The following is a 22909-nucleotide window of genomic DNA, read 5'->3' as shown; positions in this document are numbered from 1 at the left end:
CAGGCAAGTTGCTCGACTTCTCTGTGCCTGGGCATCTTCAACTGTAAAATAGGATAACAGCACCTCACTTATAGGGCCGTTGTGAGGGTTACCCATGACAGGGCAGTTAAAGCACCTGGCACGCGCTCCATGCCGTGAACATTCCTGGGGAGCCCCCTCAAGGGGACGGCTTTGTGGGAACGTGCTTTCATTTGCCAGGCCAGTCGCTGGCCTCAGTTCACTTTACATCTCTTTACCCACTAAATCCTCTCAAAGCCCCTGCCGGGCTAGTGTGGATAGTTCCCGTTTGTACAGATGAGGATTGCCCAAGATCTCAGAGCTTATAAAGAGTGGAGCTGAGATTCCAAACCGGGAATTTTGATTTCAGAGTCTGGGCTCTGGGCTTCCAAATCATGAGAAATGTGTTGAGTCAAACGAACTTGGAGTGTTATTAGCACAGGTTTTCTCAGAATCGAGTGTACATGGAAATCCCTTGGGTGCTCATGTGCAGAATGCCCAGGGCAGGGCCCACCTCCCAGACTTTCTTGTTCAGTGGGTGAGGGTGGACCCAAGGGTCTGCTCTTCCAGCAAGTTCTCAGGAGATGCCAGTGCTGCTGGTCCAGGGACCACACTTGGAGAACCCCTGACTTGCAACGTCGATCATAGATTTTGTAGCCATGGTTACGGTCGATCTCATTGATTATTTTACCTGGCAGAATTTACCTACTTCCTGTTGTTCACGTCTAGAGGCTGTGATGAACGTGAGGCCTCTCAGTGTAACTGCAGTTCCTCCCGGTCATCACAACATTGGATTCAGCCATCCATCATCAGTTGGTGTTTCAGAAGAATGCAAACCAAATGTCTATTTTCTTTACCAAGAAAAATACATGAATGACAGAAATAATGACTCTAAATGCAGAGTAGACAGTGGTTATTGTACTATTCACCCCCATGCACACACGAGTCTTGCTTTCTGAAAAGCTAGTGCAGATCTGTTACGTTCACCATCATGCTGGTCAACCCTTTAGCACCTGGAAGAAACCTGAGAAATCATGGCACTTCTTTAGGACACAGGTTTTATTTTCATCATGGAATAAAAAGGGTTTAGAGTGACCACGTGCCAAAGAAAAAACAAACAAACAGAACTCTTCCAGGAATCTTTGGTCAGAAATCTGAGCGCGTGTTTGCTGAGTTTTGTCTCCATGTTTATTCATACATGAACGAAGGAGAGGTAGCTTATGCTTTTCCTTATGCTTAAGGGGACTTTTTCAGGCTAGATCAGCGCTTCTTAGGGGGTCTTGCCAAACGAGGTCCCACACCTGGGGGGGCTACGTGATCAGTACTCACCTTCTGGCGTGAGGGGTCTTCTGGCTCACAGGGTGTCGGATTTGGCCTCAGGTCACTCCAGAGGGGCCCAGGCTGTCACAGTGGACCTGGTGACCTTACCCTGCATAGAGGTCCCCCCCCACACCCAGTCCAAAGCGAGAATTTATAAATTCCATGCCTTTTCACCGTCTGCCCTCCAGACCTACAGAGAAGGCAGACAAGGCTCCCAAACCCGTGATGCTTGCTACCATGTGTCACAGTCCTCTGTGGGCCGGTGGGTCCAGAGCCCGGGCCACTGTCCCCTGGTGTCAGCTGCCAGGAACCTGCGTGTAGAAGGTGTCGCTCCTGCCGGGTTGTCTCTGCTGCTGTGCTGTTCTGTTCTGTTTTTGCGATGACACTGAGCGGCCCCCTGTGTTGTATTGTCTCTTTCAGCTGGTAATGTTAAAGTAGAGACTCAGAGTGATGAAGAGAATGGGCGTGCCTGTGCAGTGAATGGGGAAGAGTGTGCGGAGGACGTACGGATGCTCGATGCCTCCGGAGAGAAAATGAATGGCTCCCACGGTGTCCAAGGCAGCAAAGCTTTGTCAGGAGCTGGGGGCATTCGACTTCCTAACGGCAAACTAAAGTGTGATGTCTGTGGGATAATTTGCATCGGCCCCAATGTGCTCATGGTCCACAAAAGAAGCCACACTGGTAAGGCCTGGCGTAGTTCCTCCTTTGGCGGCCTGGAGGGGCCCACGGGGTGTCGCAGAGGACAAGGCCCTTCCCGGCTGAGTGTCCTGAGTGAGGCGTAGCCTCCCTATTCGGGAACAATATTCAGAAAAGGACTTCTGAACATGCACCCATTCGATCCTATATATTAAAGCCGTAAACAGAAAGGAAAAGGTAGCAGGTATGCAAGTTCTGACAAGGGCCTGAAAGCATACTCTCTAAATATTGGCGGTGGGGCTGTCAGGTGGTTCACCCTTAAACAAATGAGACAAAGCAAGATAAGAGGAGGTTGATACGCTGAAATCTACTCCTCCAGTTTTCCACTAAGAAACCCATGAGTCAAATCTACATGTTGGGGGTATCCAAACTGACAAAGGCTTGATTTTTAGAAACACTCGTTGAATGGTGGAACAGCAGCAAAATTTAGTCTTTCAGAAAGAGTTCTGTTTTCAGATGGCTTATCCTCCAGCAGGTGACACTCCCACCAAGATGGTTTGGTTGCCACTAGATTCTATCTCAAATTGGTAAAGAATTGAATACCCAAACCCCTGTCCTAGTGGACGGGGCAGTGGAGGCTTTGTCAGTAGAGAACAGTATTCTGTGTCCAGAAAGGAAGGGACGCAGACACTCTTGTGTCTGACGGCTGCACCCAGGCGCCTGACATGTTCTCACACTGGGGGCTGGAGGAATAGGGTCTCCGTTCTGCCCCGTCCACATCCCCCGGGGTGCACAGTCCTGGTGGGTGACCAGTCACGGGTATCCCCACCAGGACTGTCACCACAAGTGGCACTAGACAGTCTTCAAAATAAAATGTTAACAGGTCGCATCTTACCTAAACTGCATGCATAAGGTGTCTTTCGAATTGAACAGGAACTTTACTCTTCTGCCCGAAGGGTGGAAACAACACAATAAATGTGCCAACTCCAGTGGTCACTGAAAGTTGGGATATAAAACATACCGTGAGCCTTTGCTGCCCCAGAGGGTGGCATCTTAGGTCATCGTAAAGCCAGCGTCTGCCCCTGTTCTCCACAAGAGGAGAAAAACAGACCGATAAAAGCAGACTGAAGAGGCGGAGTGGGTTTTGTAAGCCAGCTCAGGGAAGTGAGGAAGAACATCACAGCCTGCTGTGATTCTCCCCAGGGGCCAAACGCTTATCTGATGATCAAAACTGAAGCAGGAACTCAGAAAATTCATGGAGCAAAACAGCTGGTTTGTCAGGAAATGCGGACCTTTGTGGAGTTGTCATTTTTGTATTTGAATCAGGCAGTTCCCAGAAAAATTTCTGTTTGTCATACATCTGGAAAACCGTAAAATATGTTGATTTTCAGTCAACGTTCATTTTCGGTAAAAACGTAACTTCTACAGTTTAGCAGATTTTGCTTTCCCTAATGTGCCTCTTAATCCTCCAATTATCCAGTGGAATGTCCCCGCCACATCCAGCCCCAAGGGAAGCTCACAGGGGAGTAGTCAGGCTCCCCGCTTTGTAATGAGGTGGAAATTAATGTGAAGGTAGGTTACGTAGTGATAGACCCTTCACAGGATACACCGGGACCCATATCAATTCATTCCTGATGGAGGAACAGACCTTGCAAATGAATTACTTTCCTGCTAATTCATGTAAAACCTGACTATACAGTGAAAGTTCTCTTCAATAAATATTTGATAACTGAATGAAATGCTGGCATACTAAATGGCCAAAATATAATGACTGCCTGCCCTGATAAAAAGAATAATTGCGTTTAATGAATAAACCCACCAAGTATGGATATGCAGAGTAGACCGGCTGTTTGCTGCCCACTTCTGCTCACAGATAGTGGCTACGGGCCAAGTAGGTGCCAACACGTGGAGTCTTTCGCTTACAGAACGAGTTCATTCCAGAAAGAGAGACATAGAGACCATCAGTTTTATGGTTCCTGCCTTGACTTTTATTTAAAAAAAAAAAAAAAAAAAAAAAAAAAAACAAGGAACTCCTGATTTGCTTTCATAATGCTTTTCCACTTTGCATAAATATAGTCATAGGTCGATATAGAAATAGTTTGGCCAAACTAGGCTTGAATAAATAGACATGCTAGGAGGTTTCCACTTTCCTGGAATCGGAGTGGAATGTATCAGAAAGACACGCTTTGCTAATCACCAACCCCGTCCTGAATTCTCTAACATGTCAAGTCCCCATAAATCACTGGGGTGTCCTGTGAAAATGCAGACTCTGGTCCAGACCCTGAGGACACTGGGAGCATCCGTAGGTGGTGGGACGTGCAGTTGACAGCGGACCGGAAACAGTGCCACTTCAGGGGGCCCTTCGTCGGGGAGCCTGGGCTCCACCTAATGTCCCCCCAGAAGCCAGGACTTGCCCCTGCCGTCACCGAGTGGGATGAGCGCACTGGGGTTTCCTTCTGGAGGACTGCAGCTCTCTGGGGCAATCTCCCACGTCACCGCCTCCGAGACAGGCCAGGGCTGCCCTTGTGTGAGTCGTCCATTGATGACACCATTTCACTTCCCCAGTTGTGCTGCTCAGTTTCATTTTTTTAAACCCAAGTGTCATTTGTAACACTTTCCCGCCAACCTCTGAGGGCTCACGGGAGAGTCAGAGGGAGGGTAGTGGTAGAGGACCGTGCAGTAATCTGATTCTAAGTGATGGGTTTTTAACAGGAAGCCTCAGGAAAAGTGTCTGAATGATGGTTCTTCTGTCCGGCCCTGCGCCCACTCCGTTCCCATCTATAAGGCGGAAAGGCAGAGTCGCCGTGCTTTGTAAATACGGCATCGCACTGGGTGCTGCTCCAAGGCACAGCTGCAATAAGCCCAAGCGAAGCCTTGTAGTTCCGTGTATTTTTTAATTCACTTTCTTCTGATATAGGGTCAGAAATTTCATGATGTGGGCATCCGTGGAGACTTTCTTTTTTGCCCAATTAAGTTATGCAAAGGAGCTCAGACATTTCTTACAGGGAGTCTCTGAAATGACAGATTATAGAGTTACTGGGATTAAAAACTAAATTTTGAATTAATGATATGAAAACCCTCAACCCAATTAAATAAAAGGGAATACAGCCTTGGAGGAACTTGGTCTACCTTGGCTACCACCAGCCGTGTACGTGCGGGGGGCAAGCGATCACCAGTAGAAGTACACAGATATCGTGGGCCGTGTTCTGCCATCTAGCTCCGGGGCCCTGATCCCTTTCCTGCTAACACCCCCAAAGGGAAATCACCTTGAGTTGAACTCCGTGTTGTCACTTCAGGGAACGCTGTCTTCCAGTCCCCAGGCCCTGTGATACATATTCATGCCAGCACAGCAATCAGAAACAAATAGATTTCCAGGAAAGCTTGCCAGCAGGATTAAGACACCAGGCCCAGCAGGATACACGAGAGCCGATGACTCAAATTAGAAGACAGATTGCACTCTGAAAGACACGGACCCTGTCTTTCCTGCCTGCCCTGTTCTGCAGAAGGGACGCATGGCTGGAAGGATCTGTCCTTTACTCACTCTGCTGACTTGCTGTCCTGCACAGACGCTGGCTGGACGGCAGGGTCCAAGCTGGTGTTCCCTCCAGCCCGTCCGACCTCAGGAGGAGCCCAGCCAGCACCTCGTCAGCACAGAGGGGACGCTTCACAATGTGTGGGGTCACACTTAGGCATGCTGGTCACCAAGAGTGGCCCACGTCCTTGTCACAAGCATTTTCGTGGCATGAGACCACCCAGCTTTCCAGAACAGCCAGCCTGAGGGTCCCCCTGCCAGGGCGAGTGGGTGGAAGCTTTTCCCCTACGAGGTCGCCCTGGGCTCTTCTTCCTTCTTTTGTCTGCTTAGAGTTAAGCCACACACGCGTGTGTGTGTGTGTGTGTGTGTGTGTGTGTGTGTGTGTGTGTGTGTGTGTGTGAAGGCTCAGAAGTGTTTCTAGTAGGTAATTAACAATCTGTATTGGACGCTCCTCGGGGCTGCCTGACTATCAGCTATTTTAATCTCATCCAGTGTGGCCTCCTGACTCAGAGACGTAGGGAGCTATAGTGACTTTTATAATCACCTTCCCACCTGCTGGACTTCCTCTGCTCAGCCAACTCCAATCTAGATCTAGATTTGGGAAAATTCTGAATATATTCTGGTTAGTGTCAAGATTCCAAATGGTCTATAATTGAATATCATTGTAAATTAGTTTCAGTTTTTCCAGTAGCACATCTGTCCTGCCCACTTAAAATTAAGAATGATAGTAATCATGAAATCCAGAGGTCAATATAGACTTTTCAGTTTAATCTGGTGTAGAGTTTAAGGGAACCAGATATGCTTCTACTTAATCGCTTTTGCTAAGTGCTGTCTTGTTCACCAAAATCATGTAAGCCAATTGGGAAAATTAACTGTACATTTTAACACATTCTTCTTCCTGAAGAAAAAATTGTCAGTAGGAAGTGCATTTTCATGGTATCTCAACACCAGATATTGTGGTCATACAGAGCTCTTCTTCTTAAAAAAAAAAAAAAAGGAAAAAAAAGCATTTGTTTTTAAAGGAGCTTTAATGCTTACTTAAACATGACAAATGTATCCCTGTTTTAATTGAGAGTTAAATAAAAATGTTCACCGATTTTAGATTCTGAGACCTATGACTACTCAATAGCATATTTCTTGAGCACAGATGCCTGTTTATTCCTTTGTTGGATTCAGAGTTTGGGGACATGAGCTGACACACAGCAGAGGGTCCAGTGTTTTTTTGTTGTTTTTGTTTTTGTCACCACTCCAGTGTAGTGCCACCCCTGAAAGAATTCCTAATGACAACTAAATTGCACCTCTTAGAATATTTGTACTGAAAATATAACTGTCTTCTATGAATATGGATAGAACAATACTAGCTTCAAGGTTGTAGGGTTGTGAGGAAAGCAAAAAGCCAGAAATCTCAGTGCAGGTCAGATTTTGAGATTCTGGACTTTTCTTTGGACGGTGCAGACCTTCCCTCCAGTGTCTCAACTTCTCATTTTATTCAATCTTTCTCTTTCTCTCTCTCTCCCACCCTCACACTCTGTCTGTCTCTTTCCTGATTTGCCTGCATAGGGACAGACAGGTAATGGAGAAGAAATTGAAAGGGAAAATACAGGGAAAATGTAAATGAAAAGAAGTTATTATAACTGTTATAATGAAGTGCCTTTCATTTAAATATAAGAATGTAACGCTGAAATGAACTTGTGATCCTGAAATGCATTTTTAATGAGTTTCCTTTTTATTTTGCTGCTTCAGTGGCATATTTTAAAGACCCTTTGAAAAAAGCCACATTAAAAGCCCCACCAAATGCCACAACACGCAAAATTGGATATTGGTTTATTCCAAAACTGCTGATGAGGAAGAGTGGCTCTTCATCACAAAATGTTGCAGTCACTTTATTTAAATGAGTTTGAATTTGCATTGTGATGTGCCATTCTGATTTAGGGGAAAAAAATTAGATTTTCAGATCAAATTGACCCAACCAGTGAAGCGTTAAGGAACTGGCAGGTTTAGTCTGAAAGCCTCGTGTTCCATCAAACCTGCAGCCGGTGGAAGTCACCGGACCCGCGGGAAACAACTTTCTCACCCCGTCCTCCCCTCGTCCCAGCGCCGAGTCCCGCTCTCACCGGCTCCCTTCTCGTCCCCGCAGGAGAGCGGCCCTTCCAGTGCAACCAGTGCGGGGCCTCCTTCACGCAGAAAGGCAACCTGCTGCGGCACATCAAGCTTCACTCGGGCGAGAAGCCCTTCAAGTGCCACCTCTGCAACTACGCGTGTCGCCGGCGGGACGCCCTCACCGGCCACCTGAGGACGCACTCTGGTAGGTCCTCTGGGCGCAGCGGGGCTTGGCTTGGGGACTGCCTGGCATCCTCCCAGGGATGCCCTGCTCCCGGGACACCGCTCCCTCGGGCATCGGCTGCACCTGACGGAGCAGCAGTGCCCTCCCCCATGTGCTCTGAGGAAGTGGGTGGGGAAACTTAACACGTACACGCGTGCGCGCGCACACACACGCATGCACACGTCTCATCTTAGGTAGAGTATTTCAAAAGAGGCCTCCTCGTCCCCTTGTGTCAGGTAAGTGGGTTTCTCTTTTAAAGGATTTTGCCCGCTCGTACTTGTCCTGAGTGTGCTGCTAAAGCCCCAGAGTTTCCAAATATGTCTCTCAATGTTAACTGTTAAGCCACCCTCGCTACTGTTTCATGCCGAGCGTTTCGGGAGTCATCATGGGGCCAGTTTTCTTTGCAAAATAAGGCGAGTCTGTCCTGATTGGTGTTGCCTGTTCCCTGAGGGTGCGCTCCCGACTGGGCCCAAGTGCGACGGTCACGCTAGAGGCCAGCCGAGCCCTCTGTGGGAGAGGCCAGTTTGGGGCTGTTATGAGGTTTTAGTAAATGCACCCTGGGTAGTCAGGGTCTCAGCAAGGTCATGGTAAACGAGAATGTCCCACAATGTTCGAAGCGCTCCAGCCTGAGAGCACAGATCCACCTCTGAGTAGACTGTATCTTCTGCCCCCAGAAAAGCTTCCTGGGTGTTTCATGATCTGGTGGCCCCGTAATCTTCCAGGTCAGAAGAAGACAGGGTAGGGAGCGTGTGCCGTGCCAGCACGCCGCCCCGCAGGGGTATTTGACATCACGCCCTCCCCAGCCCCGAGAGCAGGAGGTGATGGGCCCTCACCCCTGCCCTCAGGGAGCTCACTGTCCAGACTGTCCAGACCTGTGGTGGGAGAGGAAGAGGCTGTAGACCAGCTCCCCCCCACGCCCCCAGGACAGCAGCACAGGAGGCGCCCCCACCAGAGGAGAGGATGTGTGTCCCTGGGGAAGGTTGGCTTACGCTCAGGCCACTCTCCCCAGAGGTTATGGGTATAGTTGATGCCAGGGTTGGGGCCGCTTCCTCGTCACACATTTACTGGGCACCCCGGGGAGGAGATGGCAGAGCCCCAGCGTGTGCCGGGTACCGTGGTGCGAGCATCCGAGGGGACAGCGGGAGCGCGGGGAGGGGACAGTGAGTCTCGGGCGGGAGGTGTCCATCCAGGAGGAGCCAGGGCTTGGGTCCAGCCACAGGGCGAGTTTCTAGGCTCACCTTCGGCAAAGTTCCCAGTGAGCATGTGGTCCTGGAAAGGGAGGTGCTGGGCATTTACAAGTGTTGTGGGGAGGCGGTCCCCCTCTGGTGGGTGGTGCTGGCAGGGAGTCAGCGGAAGGCCACAGGGACAGTGTGGGGGGCGGGTCCCGGCAGCTCTGGGTCTCAGATGCTCGGCCCGGCCATCTCCCCTGGTTCCTACCTCCTTCCTGACCGTCAGCGTGGAGGAGGCTCCCAAATGCTCTTAGAAAACTGGGATGGTGTAGGAAAGCTTCTCAAAATCTTCCAAGAAAGGAGCCGAGGAGTGGCTTCTCCACAAGGAGAGGTCAGCGGGGGTGACTGTGGGGCTTGGGCCCTGCTGAGGGCTGGGGAGGACTTTGCTGCAGGGGACAGGAAGACAGGCGGCTCCCCCAAAGTGGGATGATGACGCCGTGACAGTGAGCATTCGCAGACGCTTACACGTGTGGCTCAGAAGGAGCACATGTGTTGTCCCCCCAGAGGTGGAGGTTTGCAGGGTCTCTGTAGGCTTCAGATGTGACAGTGACACCGTCTGTGTACAGAGTCTACCAGGGGGTCTGGGGCAGAGAAACTTCACAGGTGGCCTTCATGTGGAGTCAAGTTGACATCACCACAGCAGTAACACTGCATTAGAGTTGTAGGATGCACAATATCCCCTTCAGTAGAAAACACAAAGACTCAGCCTTAGCTTGACAGCAACCATACTGTCATCATCCCTGGGTCACTCTGACTGGCAACAGAAATCTCTCCTGCGTATCAGTTCTATGGTGAAGTTAGAAATACCTAGTGCAGTATTTTAGCTTCTTCTGGCTCCATGCCTGCTTATTTCATTTGAGGCATGATGGTATCCTGCTCCAAGTATGGCTGATTATATATAACAGTGGTAGACTTTGGACAGTTTATTTCTATTAGGGATCCACTGATGAGCGAGTAGACAAAACTGTAGTGAGAAAACCATCATCGATCCAGGGCTGCTGGTGATTCTGCCGTCGGAAAGTGCCACAGACACACAACTCCTACAAAAAACAAGACAATGACTTAGGTTCTACAAGATGATTTCACTAGAATGAAATGAGGACTTCAGCCTTGGTCTGCAAATCCAACTATGGTCACGTTCTAGTCCGTTGTGAAATGGCGGCACCCCCATTCCGCTAAAAACCACCATCAACCTGGTAGCTTTCCCTGGCAACCAGTGGTGGCCTGAGATTCCAGCTATAGGATTTGTCCCATACTGATAAGAGGGGCTTGGGTAGTCTGGAAGGGTGAGGAGGGGTCCCCCTCCCTTCTTCTCTGCTTTCTTTGGAAATTGGAAGCTTGGCTAGAGACCTGCTTTCCTGCAGAATAGTGGACTACACTTCAAGATATACTTTTGTTCAGTTTCTTTCATGAACTTCTTATGTTCCAGAGTTGAAATCAATCATATACTCAGACAGAAACGGATATTCAGACGCCAGGCTATATGTATGGAAATTTGCTAAAGCTGTAGCTTTTCCAGGAAAAGACATTGAGTGGGTTATCTATATTCTATGAGTTTCTAAAGGCCATACTCAATAAAACGTGCAGTTTTAGACAACATTGTATATGTCAATGTTGTTTCTCTGACATTAGGGATACAACACTTTCTCCAGATAAAAAAAGATCCCTTTTCCCTCCAGTAAATGTTCCAGAAGTCAAATTTTGGTTTTCATCTTAGTCTTCTTAAACCATAGTTTCTGTTCACCTAAGGAAGGGATTTAACCAATACAAGATTTGATTAAGCCGTTTCACCAAACGTTCCTATTTGGATGGCATCGATTTTGACATAATACTCTCAAATATGTGAAATCTAACAAGATGAGAGGAACTGAAAGGTTCTGGCTTTAGGATGGAAATTTGTATTCTATAAATAATAGAAGATCCTTTATCCATTTTATCTCCTAAAATGCTATTAAAATCTTTAAACTTAGGCATGATATGAACTTGTGCTAGTCTTCTTTTCCTAAAATACCACTCAATAAAATTCAAGAAGAACTAAACTCTGTATAGAAGTGCACTGCTCAATACAGTAGCCACGAGCCATATGTGGTATATAAATTTTAATTTTAATTAGTGAAACAAAATTCAAACTTCTGTTCTTAGTGACGCGAGCCATACTTCGAATGCTCAGTGGACACGCGTGGTTGGTGGCTGCCATATTGGACAGAACAGGTGGATAACATTTCCTTCTTCATAGTAAATTCTGTTGGACAGGGCTGATCTAGAAGCCATGCCATCCCTAAAGGTCTCTGGGGAGAAAACAGAGCTTTTCCAGGTTAGAACAAGAAAATACATTTTGGAAACAAAATGCTCATTTCATTAAAGTCTATTTATCCACTGTGGTGTCTTAGAGACCTCAAGGTATTTGTTTAGCACTAGTTTAGGAGTTGAATTCACTTTGGTTGCATCAGACCTGGCGCCACTGTCACTCCAGACCTCGCCCACAGTTGTGGCCATGGACAAGAGGCCAACTTTGGAGCTGAGCTGTATACTATCCAGCCAGCTCGGGCCTTCCTCACATCTCTGCCCTGTTGTCGGGCATCCCTGTTATAACACTGCAGTGGTTTCTTTCCTCCAGTTAAAGTTCAGACTTTGTGATTTAAGTAGAAGAGAATTTGTTAGGCAGTGAACAAGTTAAAATGAAAAAAAGGTAACAGGAGTTCTTGGTACAATCAGGAAACCCCTGGGCATTCACATCTTTAAATTCAGTCAACTCGACGGAGCCCATAATGCTTTTAGCTCTCAAGAGCAGAGGTTTTTTTTGGGTTTTTTTTGCCTTTTTGGTAAAAAGTGTATTGCATGCCTTCCCATGACACATACGGCCGCTATTTAATCGGGGTCTTGAACTCCATTGTGTCTCCTGCAGTTGGTAAGCCTCACAAATGTGGATATTGTGGCCGAAGCTATAAACAGCGAAGCTCTTTAGAGGAACACAAAGAGCGCTGCCACAACTACTTGCAAAGCATGGGCCTTCCAGGCACACTGTACCCAGGTAAGCACCGAGGGCACAGGCTGCCTGGCCTTGGCTCCCCCTCCCTCCCCAGCGGGGGGGAAGGAGGGCCCCCTGCCCGCTGGGATGCAGCTGGACCGGAGCACAGGCCTGGGAGCCACCACGGCTGGGATGGAGGGACGTTTTTGGCCGCTGAACTCTCACTAGGAGTGCCCTGTGCTTCCCAGCTTTCCAAGACCTCCTCTTACCAGGGAGCATGTGACCTTGAAATCCCTTCCTCTCGAAATCTGGGGAAGCTTCTAAGATGGTAGTGACCCTTGAAAGTCTGGGGTTTTTTCATGTCTTTCTGGTTTTTGGTGTTTTGGTTTTTTTTTTTTTAACCTGGAGTATCGATTGCTTCTTTGTGCTTAGTCATCAAAATAAGATGTGAAATCTGGTTTTAAAAATGATTTTTTCATGAAGTGGATCAAATAAGAGCTTTCAGGCCATGTTTTCACCAATCAGTGTCAGCACCTGCCTGGAACATGGGATGATTGGAAGACCCCGACTGTCTGTAGTTTTGCAGCTGTCACGGGTTTCAAGGGAAGCTTGCTTTTTTTTCCTCATGTGCTCTGATGCTTCGCTGTGTATTGCATCTCGAGATAACATTTGGCTCTGATCTGAGATAATGTAAAGTGAAAGATGTAAACAGAGAGAGTGTGGATCCATTTAGTCCTAAGATGCAAGTTGATTCCCTTTGGTGATCAGATGGTTTGGGGTTCTTCATGATGGCTTTCTGTCCTGTACTCAGATGAGACGGCTTCTCGTGTGGAGTTAGTGCTGGTTGAGGATCCATAAAAGCCAGTGGAAGTCCTGCAAGGCTACACCGGGTCTCGGGCAGGCAGTGGGTGGGGGTCTCACTGTGCTGGGCTGGTTGACCTGTGCCCTCTGTGCATTTCTCATCACCCATCCCTCCCGGGCCCCCCAGGACCAGCCCCCATGAGCACTCAGATGGGCCCTTAAGCAGGCTCACCCCTCTCCATCCCCTTAGGTTGGAACCATTCTTTGGGCTTAGGTACAGACAAAGCCTAGCTTATGGGATGTAGCAAAGATTTAATTTTTCTGAATATGATTTTATTTAGGAAAAGGCTTTTTGGTCATCTGTCATAATTTCCTAATGTCTCTGTGGAAAACATGAGGTTCCCTTGAGCCTTAGGTGCACAGATTGTGTTACAAGCTTAGAGAGAAATGAATCAAATGGCAGAAGAGTCAGTGGTCTGGGAGCTCTGGGCTCGTGGCCCCTCGCTGTGCTGTCTCTGAGGGTCTCAGGAGGCCCCATGGCCTGGCAGAGAGGAAACCCAGCTTGAGGTGCTATAGGCGCCCTGGACAGGCCACGGGCCCATCTTTGCAGAGAAGGATGGATACACTGGGAAGCATATTCGCTTGATAGATCAAAAATACTACCAGTGCAATTGAATTCTATAGATTTTATGGGTACCCCTCCTATAAATCAGGGTGCGGGCTGTTTGCCCATTTAATAAGAAACCCACATTTCCAAGGCTAAAAAATTACATTTACCAGCGATAATAACCAATTTGAAATATACTTTTTCAAAGTGGCGTTCATCATGAAGCAATGAAGACATAAAATGCTTAGAAATAATCTTAGCAGGTCATGTGCAGTCCATGATGAAGAAAGCTAGCAAACAATACTGGGGCCAGAAAACATGGAGGAGTCACAGGGAGAGAGGCCTGGATGCTGCACGTCTTTCCTCTGGGATCACAGCATGGTTTTAGCATGAAATTGGTTTGTCAATCTTATTGGAATGTTATACAGTGTATCTGGAAAAGTAAATGAGGGAAATGGCATTTTTTAAAAAGAAGAGTAATGTCTAATGCTGTATTCAAATGTAGCTGTCATCTGGACCTCTTTGAAGAATAGACAGACAAATCAATAACAGAAATGGATAAAACTTCCAGAGACCCTGTGATCCATCAGCCTGTCCCATCTGAAAAAGGAAGAGGCACAGGGCAGTGGGATTTCAATGGACTTTTCAGACTCCGTGTGGGAAGAATTGATTAGCCATTTGGAAGATAATCAGTTTGCATTTTTAGCTTCTCATAGCTTAGGAGAAATTGCAGGGAGATGAAAGAGCAATATTTCCAAAAATCCAACCATAAAAACTAGAACATGGATGGTTATGCAGGATACAAAGCTGTGTCTTCAATTACAGAAAGAAAGGGATGACATAGAAAAGCACAGGTTGGCTAGAAACACTTCCTAGATCAACATTCACCTCCACAATTTCTAGATTTCCTATGGTGCATGTTTTTTGATTTTCCAGTTTGCTGTGTTCAGGGTCCAGGAGCTCTGAGTTCATTCCCATGTTACCAGGATTGGCTGCAGCATCTTTGTGGCCAGGTTTCTCCTGCACCTCTGTTCACTGTGCCAGAGTCTGAGCCTTAGATCATTTCTAGCTGAGAGTTCTTTGACTCTCAGGAGGGCTGCTGTCAGGATTGACTGAATTAGTGGATTGGGGTGTATTTGAAAAGTTAAGAGGACTTGTCAAAGGGACACAATTACTTAATCACAGTCCAGCTTCTAGGGACAGTGGTGGTGCTTATTCCCTGGTCTTGGGGGATAAGGCAGGTGTCATTAGCAGGTGGCTCTGGTCAGCCTCCATCTGGCTGGCAGGGTTGCTAGGAAGATTCGAAATAATCTCCGTGAAGGTCCTGCCTCTTGTAGGCGCTTAACACATGTCATATTTAACACTGATGATGAGACTGAATCCTTTCACCATAAGTGCTTCTAAACTGGTCTTTCTAACTGTCTTTGACTTTAGTCATTAAAGAAGAAACTAATCACAGTGAAATGGCAGAAGACCTGTGCAAGATGGGATCGGAGCGCTCGCTCGTGCTGGACAGGCTAGCAAGTAACGTCGCCAAACGTAAGAGCTCTATGCCTCAGAAATTTGTTGGTAAGAGTTAAACGTTTCCTGTCTCTTAAAAGAACAACCACGCGGGTGCTTTAGATGGTGATTAGTTGAGGGGAGAAGAAAGGAAAACATATCTCATGTTTTAAAAAGCAAACATTGGCAAGCTTAACATTTCTCAAATATCTCGGAATGGTTTTCCAATAGGCTTCTTAAAAATAACAGACCTTCTCCCAGGAGTTGTCCTTAGAGGTGGTTCGCAGCATCTGGGGCACTCGGTGAGATCTGCCTGTGGACGCTCTGTGTCCATTGGGGGTGGCCTGTCAGTGAGCACAGGGCAGGGGGTGCATGGCCCAGAGAGCAGCCTCTCTGAGCCTCAGGTGCTCATTTTTCAGAAGAAGCTCATAATACTCCCCACATGCGCTACTTTGAAGGCTAAAAGGGCAGAATTGCAGGGCAACTGGTGCCCAGCAAGGAGATACCTCTGACTCTCTACCTGTGCCAGGTGCTTTCAGGGTGGGGCAGCCCTTCCTCTAGGAGGTTATTGTCCAATGTAGCCATCATCCAGCCCAGACACTGGAAGTTCAAGAAGGATGACACCTGGGCAGGTGGGAGGGATGAAGGGCTCTGGGCTGGGGACCCAGCCTGAGGGTGTGAGTTCACAGCCACACTGTCACCTTCGCAAAGTTAGTCAAACTCTCCAGCCTTGGTTCCACTCTTTATGTATATAAAGGGTTTTATGAACATAGATTAACACCAAGGAAGTGAGAACATTTAGAAGCCCTCAATGTGAAGATAATATCATGAAGATAATGTAGAAAGAGGAACATAGAGGAGAGGATCACCTCCAAGGAGGAGGACTGGGGGGGAGGGTCATGTCCAGGGAGGAGGACCAGGGGGGAGGGTCACGTCCAGAGAAGAGGACTGGGGGGGGAGGGTCATGTCCAGGGAGGAGGACCAGGGGGGAGGGTCATGTCCAGGGAGGAGGACCAGGGGGGAGGGTCATGTCCAGGGAGGAGGACCAGGGGGGAGGGTCATGTCCAGGGAAGAGGACCAGGGGGGAGGGTCATGTCCAGGGAGGAGGACCAGGGGGAGGGTCACGTCCAGGGAGGAGGATCAGTAAAAGCTTGTGAAGCTGACAGTGACCTGTCACTGGGAGGGAGGAAGAGGATTTCAAGACATTTTTGACAGTGGAAGAATGGAGGAGGGTTCTAGGCAGATGGATACAAATACAGAGAAATGGTGATGCCGTTTGGGGGCTGGAGGGGGACGTGTGGACACGTCCGACAAGGAGGGCGCGTCCTGGGGTGACTCACGGACCCTCAGGGAAGCCATAACAGTAAAGCCCGAGTCAGCTCTGGCCACAGGTGAATGGCCTTGGAATACCTAGGTGAGAAATGTAGCCTCAATGCAGTAGGCAGAAGAAAGCATTGGCGTGTTTTTGATTGGAGCCACATCTTGGAAAATAGAGAGCTCGAGTGCCAAAGATGGACTGGAAATGCGAGGACGGTGGGGCTGTGGTGGAAGGAGGGAGGTCTGGGGGCCGTGCCGGGACTGGGGGATGGAAGTCATGAGTCATGGGGACCCATGTGCCATTGACAGGTTCTGGGAAAAGATAGAGTCTGGGTCTGATCTGCTTGTTTTCAAGGGTTTTCTGAGTGACGTCCCGCGGGAGCCTGGGAAACGTGTGTTGGGAGAGGGCGTGGGTCCAGCACGGGGTTAGTGGTCAGTGAGGCCTGGGCCAGCTGCTTTCCTGCAGGAGGAGGGCGGGACCAACAGGAGGCCAAGTTCTTGGGCTCCATCCTCTCTCTGACACTTAAAACAGGCTCCATTTTGATCAGGTTTTAAGTAGAGGCTTGTCATAGGCTGCGGGTTGGGAGGGGTGGGGGGAGGAAGGATTCAGTTAAAAAACACTTTTGCAAACCACCGGCTGGAGACGCAGCCTGGGGGAGTCGCCCACACAAACCTGAGCCTTTAGACTGTTGCGCGGGGGAGGCCTCATGTTTCCTGAGCAGAGGCGGAGTGACGTGACGCGGAGGACCGAGTGCTGAGGGTGGGATTTCAGGTAGCACCGGGTGGAGGTGAGCCTGGGGCCCCTCAGCTCCTCCCTGGAGGCCTGTGTGGAGGGGGCTTGGGGGCCGGTGACCAGGAGAGATGGAGCAGCACGTGTGCCCGAGGATTGTTGACAGTCACGGGCCCTGGGGAGCTGGGTAGCACTTCCTCCTTCAGATGAGGAAAGTGAGGGATGTCAAGAGCTTTATAAATGGGCGTTTCAACCCCTGCAGCTTACGGAGACTTCAAATAACTCTCTGTGAAACTCCGCAGTAGCCTCCGCGGGTGAGACCACACTTTAGGTGTTGTATTGAGATTTAGATGCTTTCGCATTAAAATAAATAAATAAATAAACAACACCAGAACCCCTCTGCCTGATCAAGCAAAGCTAAGGTAAAAAGGAGTCCCTGGGGAGATGTGGACAGCACAGGAGAAGTGGCAAGGTCCCAGGGGGAACAACAGTAGACAGTAGGACAAGGATGGCAGAGTGGAGATTGGAAAAAAGGGCTCAGAACTGGCTGTGTGTTCTGTTAGGCGTTTCCCCAAGAGTTTGGTGATTGGCAGTTTATTTCTAAGATAATGCCTCTTCTTGCCCCCAGATGACTACCTTACCCTCATGTCAACTTGATGGGGTTTTCATCAACCACTCCTAACTTGTGGTTTCTCCATCTCTAAAATTAAAAAGGAGATGGACCTCTAACCTCTAGAAGCGGTCTATCTTGTATATAAATTCAGAAAGAGTGTGTAGGAATGCAGCTGTTACCGTACAAGCTGGCAGGGTATTGGTGGGGTTGAAAGAGCTCCAAGTTTGCTCTCAAGAGAGGCTCAGACCCAGTCCTTCTACTACTATTTCTATTTATTTAGAGTGATCTCTTAATTGATTGGACTTTACATGCTACTCTTTTCAAGAAGCTTCTGTAGGGGTTCTGTTTTCCTAATTGTTTTGTGTTTGAGGAGGTCTGCCTGCTGCCTTTCTACTTGAAGAGCATGCTGACGAGTATGTGATGTTGGTCACTCTTTTTTTTCCCCTGGGAACTTTTTAGGTCTTGCCATCATGACTGAAGGCAAGATTTCCATTTTCTCTCTGATACCTGAAGAGTTTTTTCTTTAACCTATAAGTTAAATACCCTAACTGGGATGTGTCTTGGTGTTTTTGCATTCTGAATAAAAATTTCCTGACATTTTAATCTGGGGATTCCCTACTTTTTTATTTCTTGGAAATTCTCTTTTCTATAAATATATATTTTGTTTCATCTGCTGTGATCTCTCTTCAGAGATACCAGGTGTCCTTATGTGGGAGAGTTTGTCTTCCATATCTGTTAGCATTTCTCTAAGTTTATTTTTTTGGCTTTTTCACATTTATTCACTGTTATTATCTTGTGTTTTTCCTCTATGTCAGTAATTCCATTTTTAGGGGTTTATGTTCTATTACTTGATGTTTCTAATCCATGTATTAATTCTGTAATAATACTGTCTGGACCTCATTTTGTTTCCTGAGATCGAAAATCTCTGTTTTCATCTTATTCTGTTGTTTTAGCCTGCCATGTTTCAGTATCTTTTTTAATTGAATCCGTGTCACAAAGCAATTATGAGACATTACTTCTCTTCCTTGAATTAAGCTCTTCCCTAGGATGGGCTTAATGGTCTGTGTTTTACTTCCTTTCCTCCCTTGTCTTGCTAGAAAATATCTTCACAGCAACCATGACCTTTTCTTTTCATCTTGCTTATTCAGCTTGGGCTGATAGAGTTTGATTGACATGTCTACATTCTTCCTATTGTATCTGAGATTTTTTTTTTTCCTGTGAGAGCTATTGACTTTTCTCAATACTGAAAGAATGCCAAGGATGGGGTTGGGGGAGTTCAGGTGAGGCAAAGTGCAGTCTTTGTTAAAAGAGTTCCTCTCTGCCCTCTCTCCCTCGTTCTGAGACCTGGTTAAATGCCCTAAACCAGTTATCACTGTACTGTACCTGGTTGGGGAGTACTTCCCACAGGGGGCTGCCTGGTCCTTTGGGCTGTTTCCTCCCAGTGTACAGCATTGAGGACTTAACTCCTGTCTCCCATCCAGAGAACCAGCCTCAACGCTCACTTGGCCAGGGTCACCTGGTCTCATTAGCAGAGGTTTTAACTGCTTTTTGATCAGAAGTGGAAAAAGACACCTATTTGAATTGATTCTCTATGGATATGAGGATATTAGGGGAAATGCTGAAGATTTTGTTGATTCATACTTAAGGTTTTTGTAAGTGAGATCAACAGCCAAGCTTTGCCATGTATCTCATGCCAGAATTTTCTTTCCTTGGTCCTTGATTTTTTATAAACATGTATTTCATTAGACTATGTACCTTTCTTTAGTATATCGCCAAAGTGAATGTTGCGCGATTTTCTCACTTTGTGGAATATTAGGGAAGAGAAATTCTGTGGGTGGTTTCAATATGCCACGTGAGTCTGAAATCTATGTTGTTTTTTTTTATTTCCTACATTCTTCTGTTGTTGATTCCCAGTTTTAAAAACAACAGATTTCAATGGTTGCTTAGGAAGCCACAGAACCATGACTTTGGGAGAAACAGGATGATTAGGTGGGAAAGCACCATATTTGGTGGAGCTGTAAGCACTTTTATACGTATCAGAATTGTCCATGAAGTCCACTCCCCTCCCCGCTCCCGCTGGGGTTTGGTGGAGGGATAGACTGAGATACCAGCCAGAAGGGACTCCTTCTCCTCTGAGGTTAATGTAACCAGACACTTGGCACCTCGACACAAAAACAGCGGAAAAAAATCACGTGGTTTCTGTAATGCTACTCAATTATTTCTAACCTTAAATGGGGAGAAACGCCACTTCTGTGGTCCCTGCCACTCAACTTATGTAGAAATTCCATTCTGTTCCAGTTCTGCAGAGGGCGTGGCAGTCCACTGACAAGTTTCTTTGTGTCGTCCAAGGGTCACATTGTACTGTTGTCAGGGCATGTGTCACTTCTGACCACCAGCAGATTTGAATGAATGAGAGCCAGGCCGCTGTATGATACACATCCCTAACAAAGCAAGAAGTGGGACCTAATGATGCTTTCTAGTATGATGGGGCATACTCCTGGACAGTTATCGAAGGTTACAGACATTTTTCAGGATGATTAATAAGTCTACGAATTGTGGAGCAATTTATCCTTTCGTTGCTAAGAACGGCTGCAGACCGTGCTGTCAGGTGTCAGTGTGGGAGGTGTGGGGGTCCTTGCTGTCACCAGCTGCACCAGCCACCACCAGCCATAACCTGGACCCTTGGGCAGCCGGAAGGCATTCCTCACCTTTGCCTCCCGCCAGTGACCGAGAAGGGTGCTTCCTTCCTTCAGACCGTTCTGTCTTCCTTCAGACACAGTCTCTGCGGGGTTTACCCAGCCTACTGATCCGCCCGGGGCTCTGGCCACCTTCATCCATCCCTTCAAGGCTCCAGTCTCCCTCTCCTCTCGGTATCCTCTTGCTGCTCCCCGTGTGGGACACGCTTCACGGTCTGCAGCTAGCTCTTAGCAACAGAAGGATAAACTGATCCATACTTCCTAGACTTATTATTAATCCTTAAAAAAATCTGTGACCATTGATAAGTGTCAGGAATATGCCTCATCATACTAGAAAGCATCATTAGGTCCCCGTAGCAAACCTTCCTTTCCTTTCATGCAACTTCTCGGACAGGGATGCACTGCATGTTATCATGTGTTAATGTCTGTCTCCCCTGTGGGCTGCTGAGGATGGGGACCACTGTTCCTTGTTCGCCATTCCGTCCCTCCTGTCTGCTCCATGGTGGACGCTTGGTGGAGATGTGGTGCGAGAAGGAAAGAAACAGAGCGAGGGGTGAAACGTAAACAATTCAGACCTGCCTGTGGATGGCCTCTCGTCCTGTGACTTATTAACTAACCACCGCTGAAAGTCAAGTGAATCAATGGCCCTGAGAGTGAGGGCAGACAGTTCATTAATAAATTTGCTAATGAAGCCATGGTTTCCTACTGAGCTTAGAACCAGTATATCGAGAAGGTGTATCTTCAAGTCTATTCATTTTATTTCATTGTGAAAATTTATACTCGAAAGTTAATTACAAGAAGTCAAATCTTTTCTCAAATGTCCCCTTTCCAGGGGAAGCGAGCTTGCCGCCTTCTACAAACCGTGATATTAGATCTTAAGTTTCTTGAGGCTAAGCTTGCTGACAAGTCCTTGACAACAATTCTCGGGCATCGTTCACGCTCAGTAATTGTTTGAAAGGACAAGTAAATGTCACCCCTGGAGCCTCCTTGCTTTGCTCCCGGCTCTCCACCCCGTGACTCTGCAGCACAGGCTCGGTGCTGCTAAGGCTGGGAGGCGAGAGTGGAATTGGAGGCCAGGCAGGATGTGGAGGCCGGCACGTCTGATGAGGCTGTTCACGCTCACGCAAGTCAGAGCCAGCTTTGTGCTACTGACAAGACTGATACCCTTTCACTATAAAGAATAGACAGTTTTCGTATTTTTGATTAAGCCTTATTCTAGCGTATTAAAGATGGGAATTTAAAACATACAAGATACTATTATTTTAAATAAGTACGTCGCACATTGTTGTAATCGTATAATTATGTTTTAATGAAATAAATCTGATAAATTAAGCAGCCATTGTAAATTTCTTACAACAGTATATTGAAAATACATCGTTTAAATATTAATGTTAAATAGAAAAATGTTTCTAACATCCGGAGTAAAAGACACAAGTATTGGTCTCATCCGTTTGAATATATGCTGTTTAAATTGGCACACCATCCTCGGTTCCCCGATTCATTTATTGATCTGTCCAGACAAATTGGTTTAAACGCCGACCCCGGGCAGAACCCCGTGCCAGGTGCCCGGCAGGCAGAGACGCGTCAGCTCTCCGCCACGTTGGAGGTGCTCCCGAGGTCGGTGCCCCCACAGGTGTACATGTCAGCTCTTGCCGCCGGGCGCAGAGGTAACCTGGGCCTCTCTGACTGTCCCCCGCTTCCCACAGGGGACAAGTGCCTGTCGGACCTGCCCTACGACGGCAGCGCCAGCTACGAGAAGGAGAACGAGATGATGCAGACGCACGTGATGGACCAGGCCATCAACAACGCCATCAGCTACCTGGGGGCCGAGTCCCTGCGCCCCCTGGTGCAGACGCCCCCGGGCAGCTCCGACGTGGTCCCGGTGCTCAGCCCCATGTACCACCTCCACAAGCCCCACGCCGAGGGCCCCGCGCGCTCCAACCACTCGGCCCAGGACGGCGCCGTGGAGAACCTGCTGCTGCTCTCCAAGGCAAAGTCCGCGTCCTCCGAGCGCGAGGCGTCGCCGAGCAACAGCTGCCAAGACTCCACGGACACCGAAAGCAACACGGAGGAGCAGCGGGGCGGCCTCATCTACCTGACCAACCACTTCACCCCTCACGCGCGCAACGGCCTGTCCATCAAGGAGGAGCACGCGGCCTACGACGTGCTGCGCGCGGCCTCCGAGGGCCCCGCGGACGCGCTGCGCGTGATCGGCACGAGCGGGGAGCCCCTCAAGGTGTACAGGTGCGAACACTGTCGCGTGCTCTTCCTGGACCACGTCATGTACACCATCCACATGGGCTGCCACGGCTTCCGAGACCCCTTCGAGTGCAACATGTGCGGCTACCACAGCCAGGACCGCTACGAGTTCTCGTCCCACATCACACGGGGGGAGCACCGCTTCCACATGAGCTAAAGCGCCCCCCCGCCCGCGGACGGCGCCCCGCCCCCCGGAAGAGCATCCAGGACCCGCGCCAGCCCCTGCGCGGGCAGCCGGATGGACCGACTGCTGTGCTTTGACCTCTAGGTCGTGTTTCGTTTTGTTCTGAGTTGGTTTGCTTTTGAAAACAAGGAGCTTTTCTTGTTAGATGCAGGGTTCCGTTCGGAGACCCCGAAATGCTCTCTTACTAGACAATTCTG

General features: G+C 48.2%; 1 protein-coding gene across 15 annotated transcripts in view; it reads left to right on the top strand.

Annotated features, from left to right (window-relative positions):
* IKZF1 (IKAROS family zinc finger 1) overlaps positions 1-22685 on the top strand; it is a 74174-nt gene extending 51489 nt beyond the window's left edge. For 2 of the 15 annotated variants that reach the window (XM_060107788.1, XM_060107786.1), the window contains 5 exons: positions 1738-1998; positions 7623-7790; positions 11943-12068; positions 14848-14982; positions 21976-22685. In XM_060107788.1, the coding sequence (XP_059963771.1) occupies positions 1738-1998; positions 7623-7790; positions 11943-12068; positions 14848-14982; positions 21976-22685 (1400 nt within the window). The remainder of the gene's footprint in view (positions 1-1737; positions 1999-7622; positions 7791-11942; positions 12069-14847; positions 14983-21975) is intronic. The other 13 variants (XM_060107792.1, XM_060107790.1, XM_060107789.1 and 10 more) reach the window with 13 other exon arrangements.
* The last annotated feature ends 224 nt before the right edge of the window (positions 22686-22909 follow it).

This window comes from Mesoplodon densirostris, chromosome 9, assembly GCF_025265405.1.
Source record: "Mesoplodon densirostris isolate mMesDen1 chromosome 9, mMesDen1 primary haplotype, whole genome shotgun sequence".
NCBI lineage: Eukaryota > Metazoa > Chordata > Mammalia > Artiodactyla > Ziphiidae > Mesoplodon > Mesoplodon densirostris.
The sequence above is the reverse complement of the archived record's forward strand: the minus strand, read 5'-3'. Positions and strand labels throughout refer to the sequence as shown.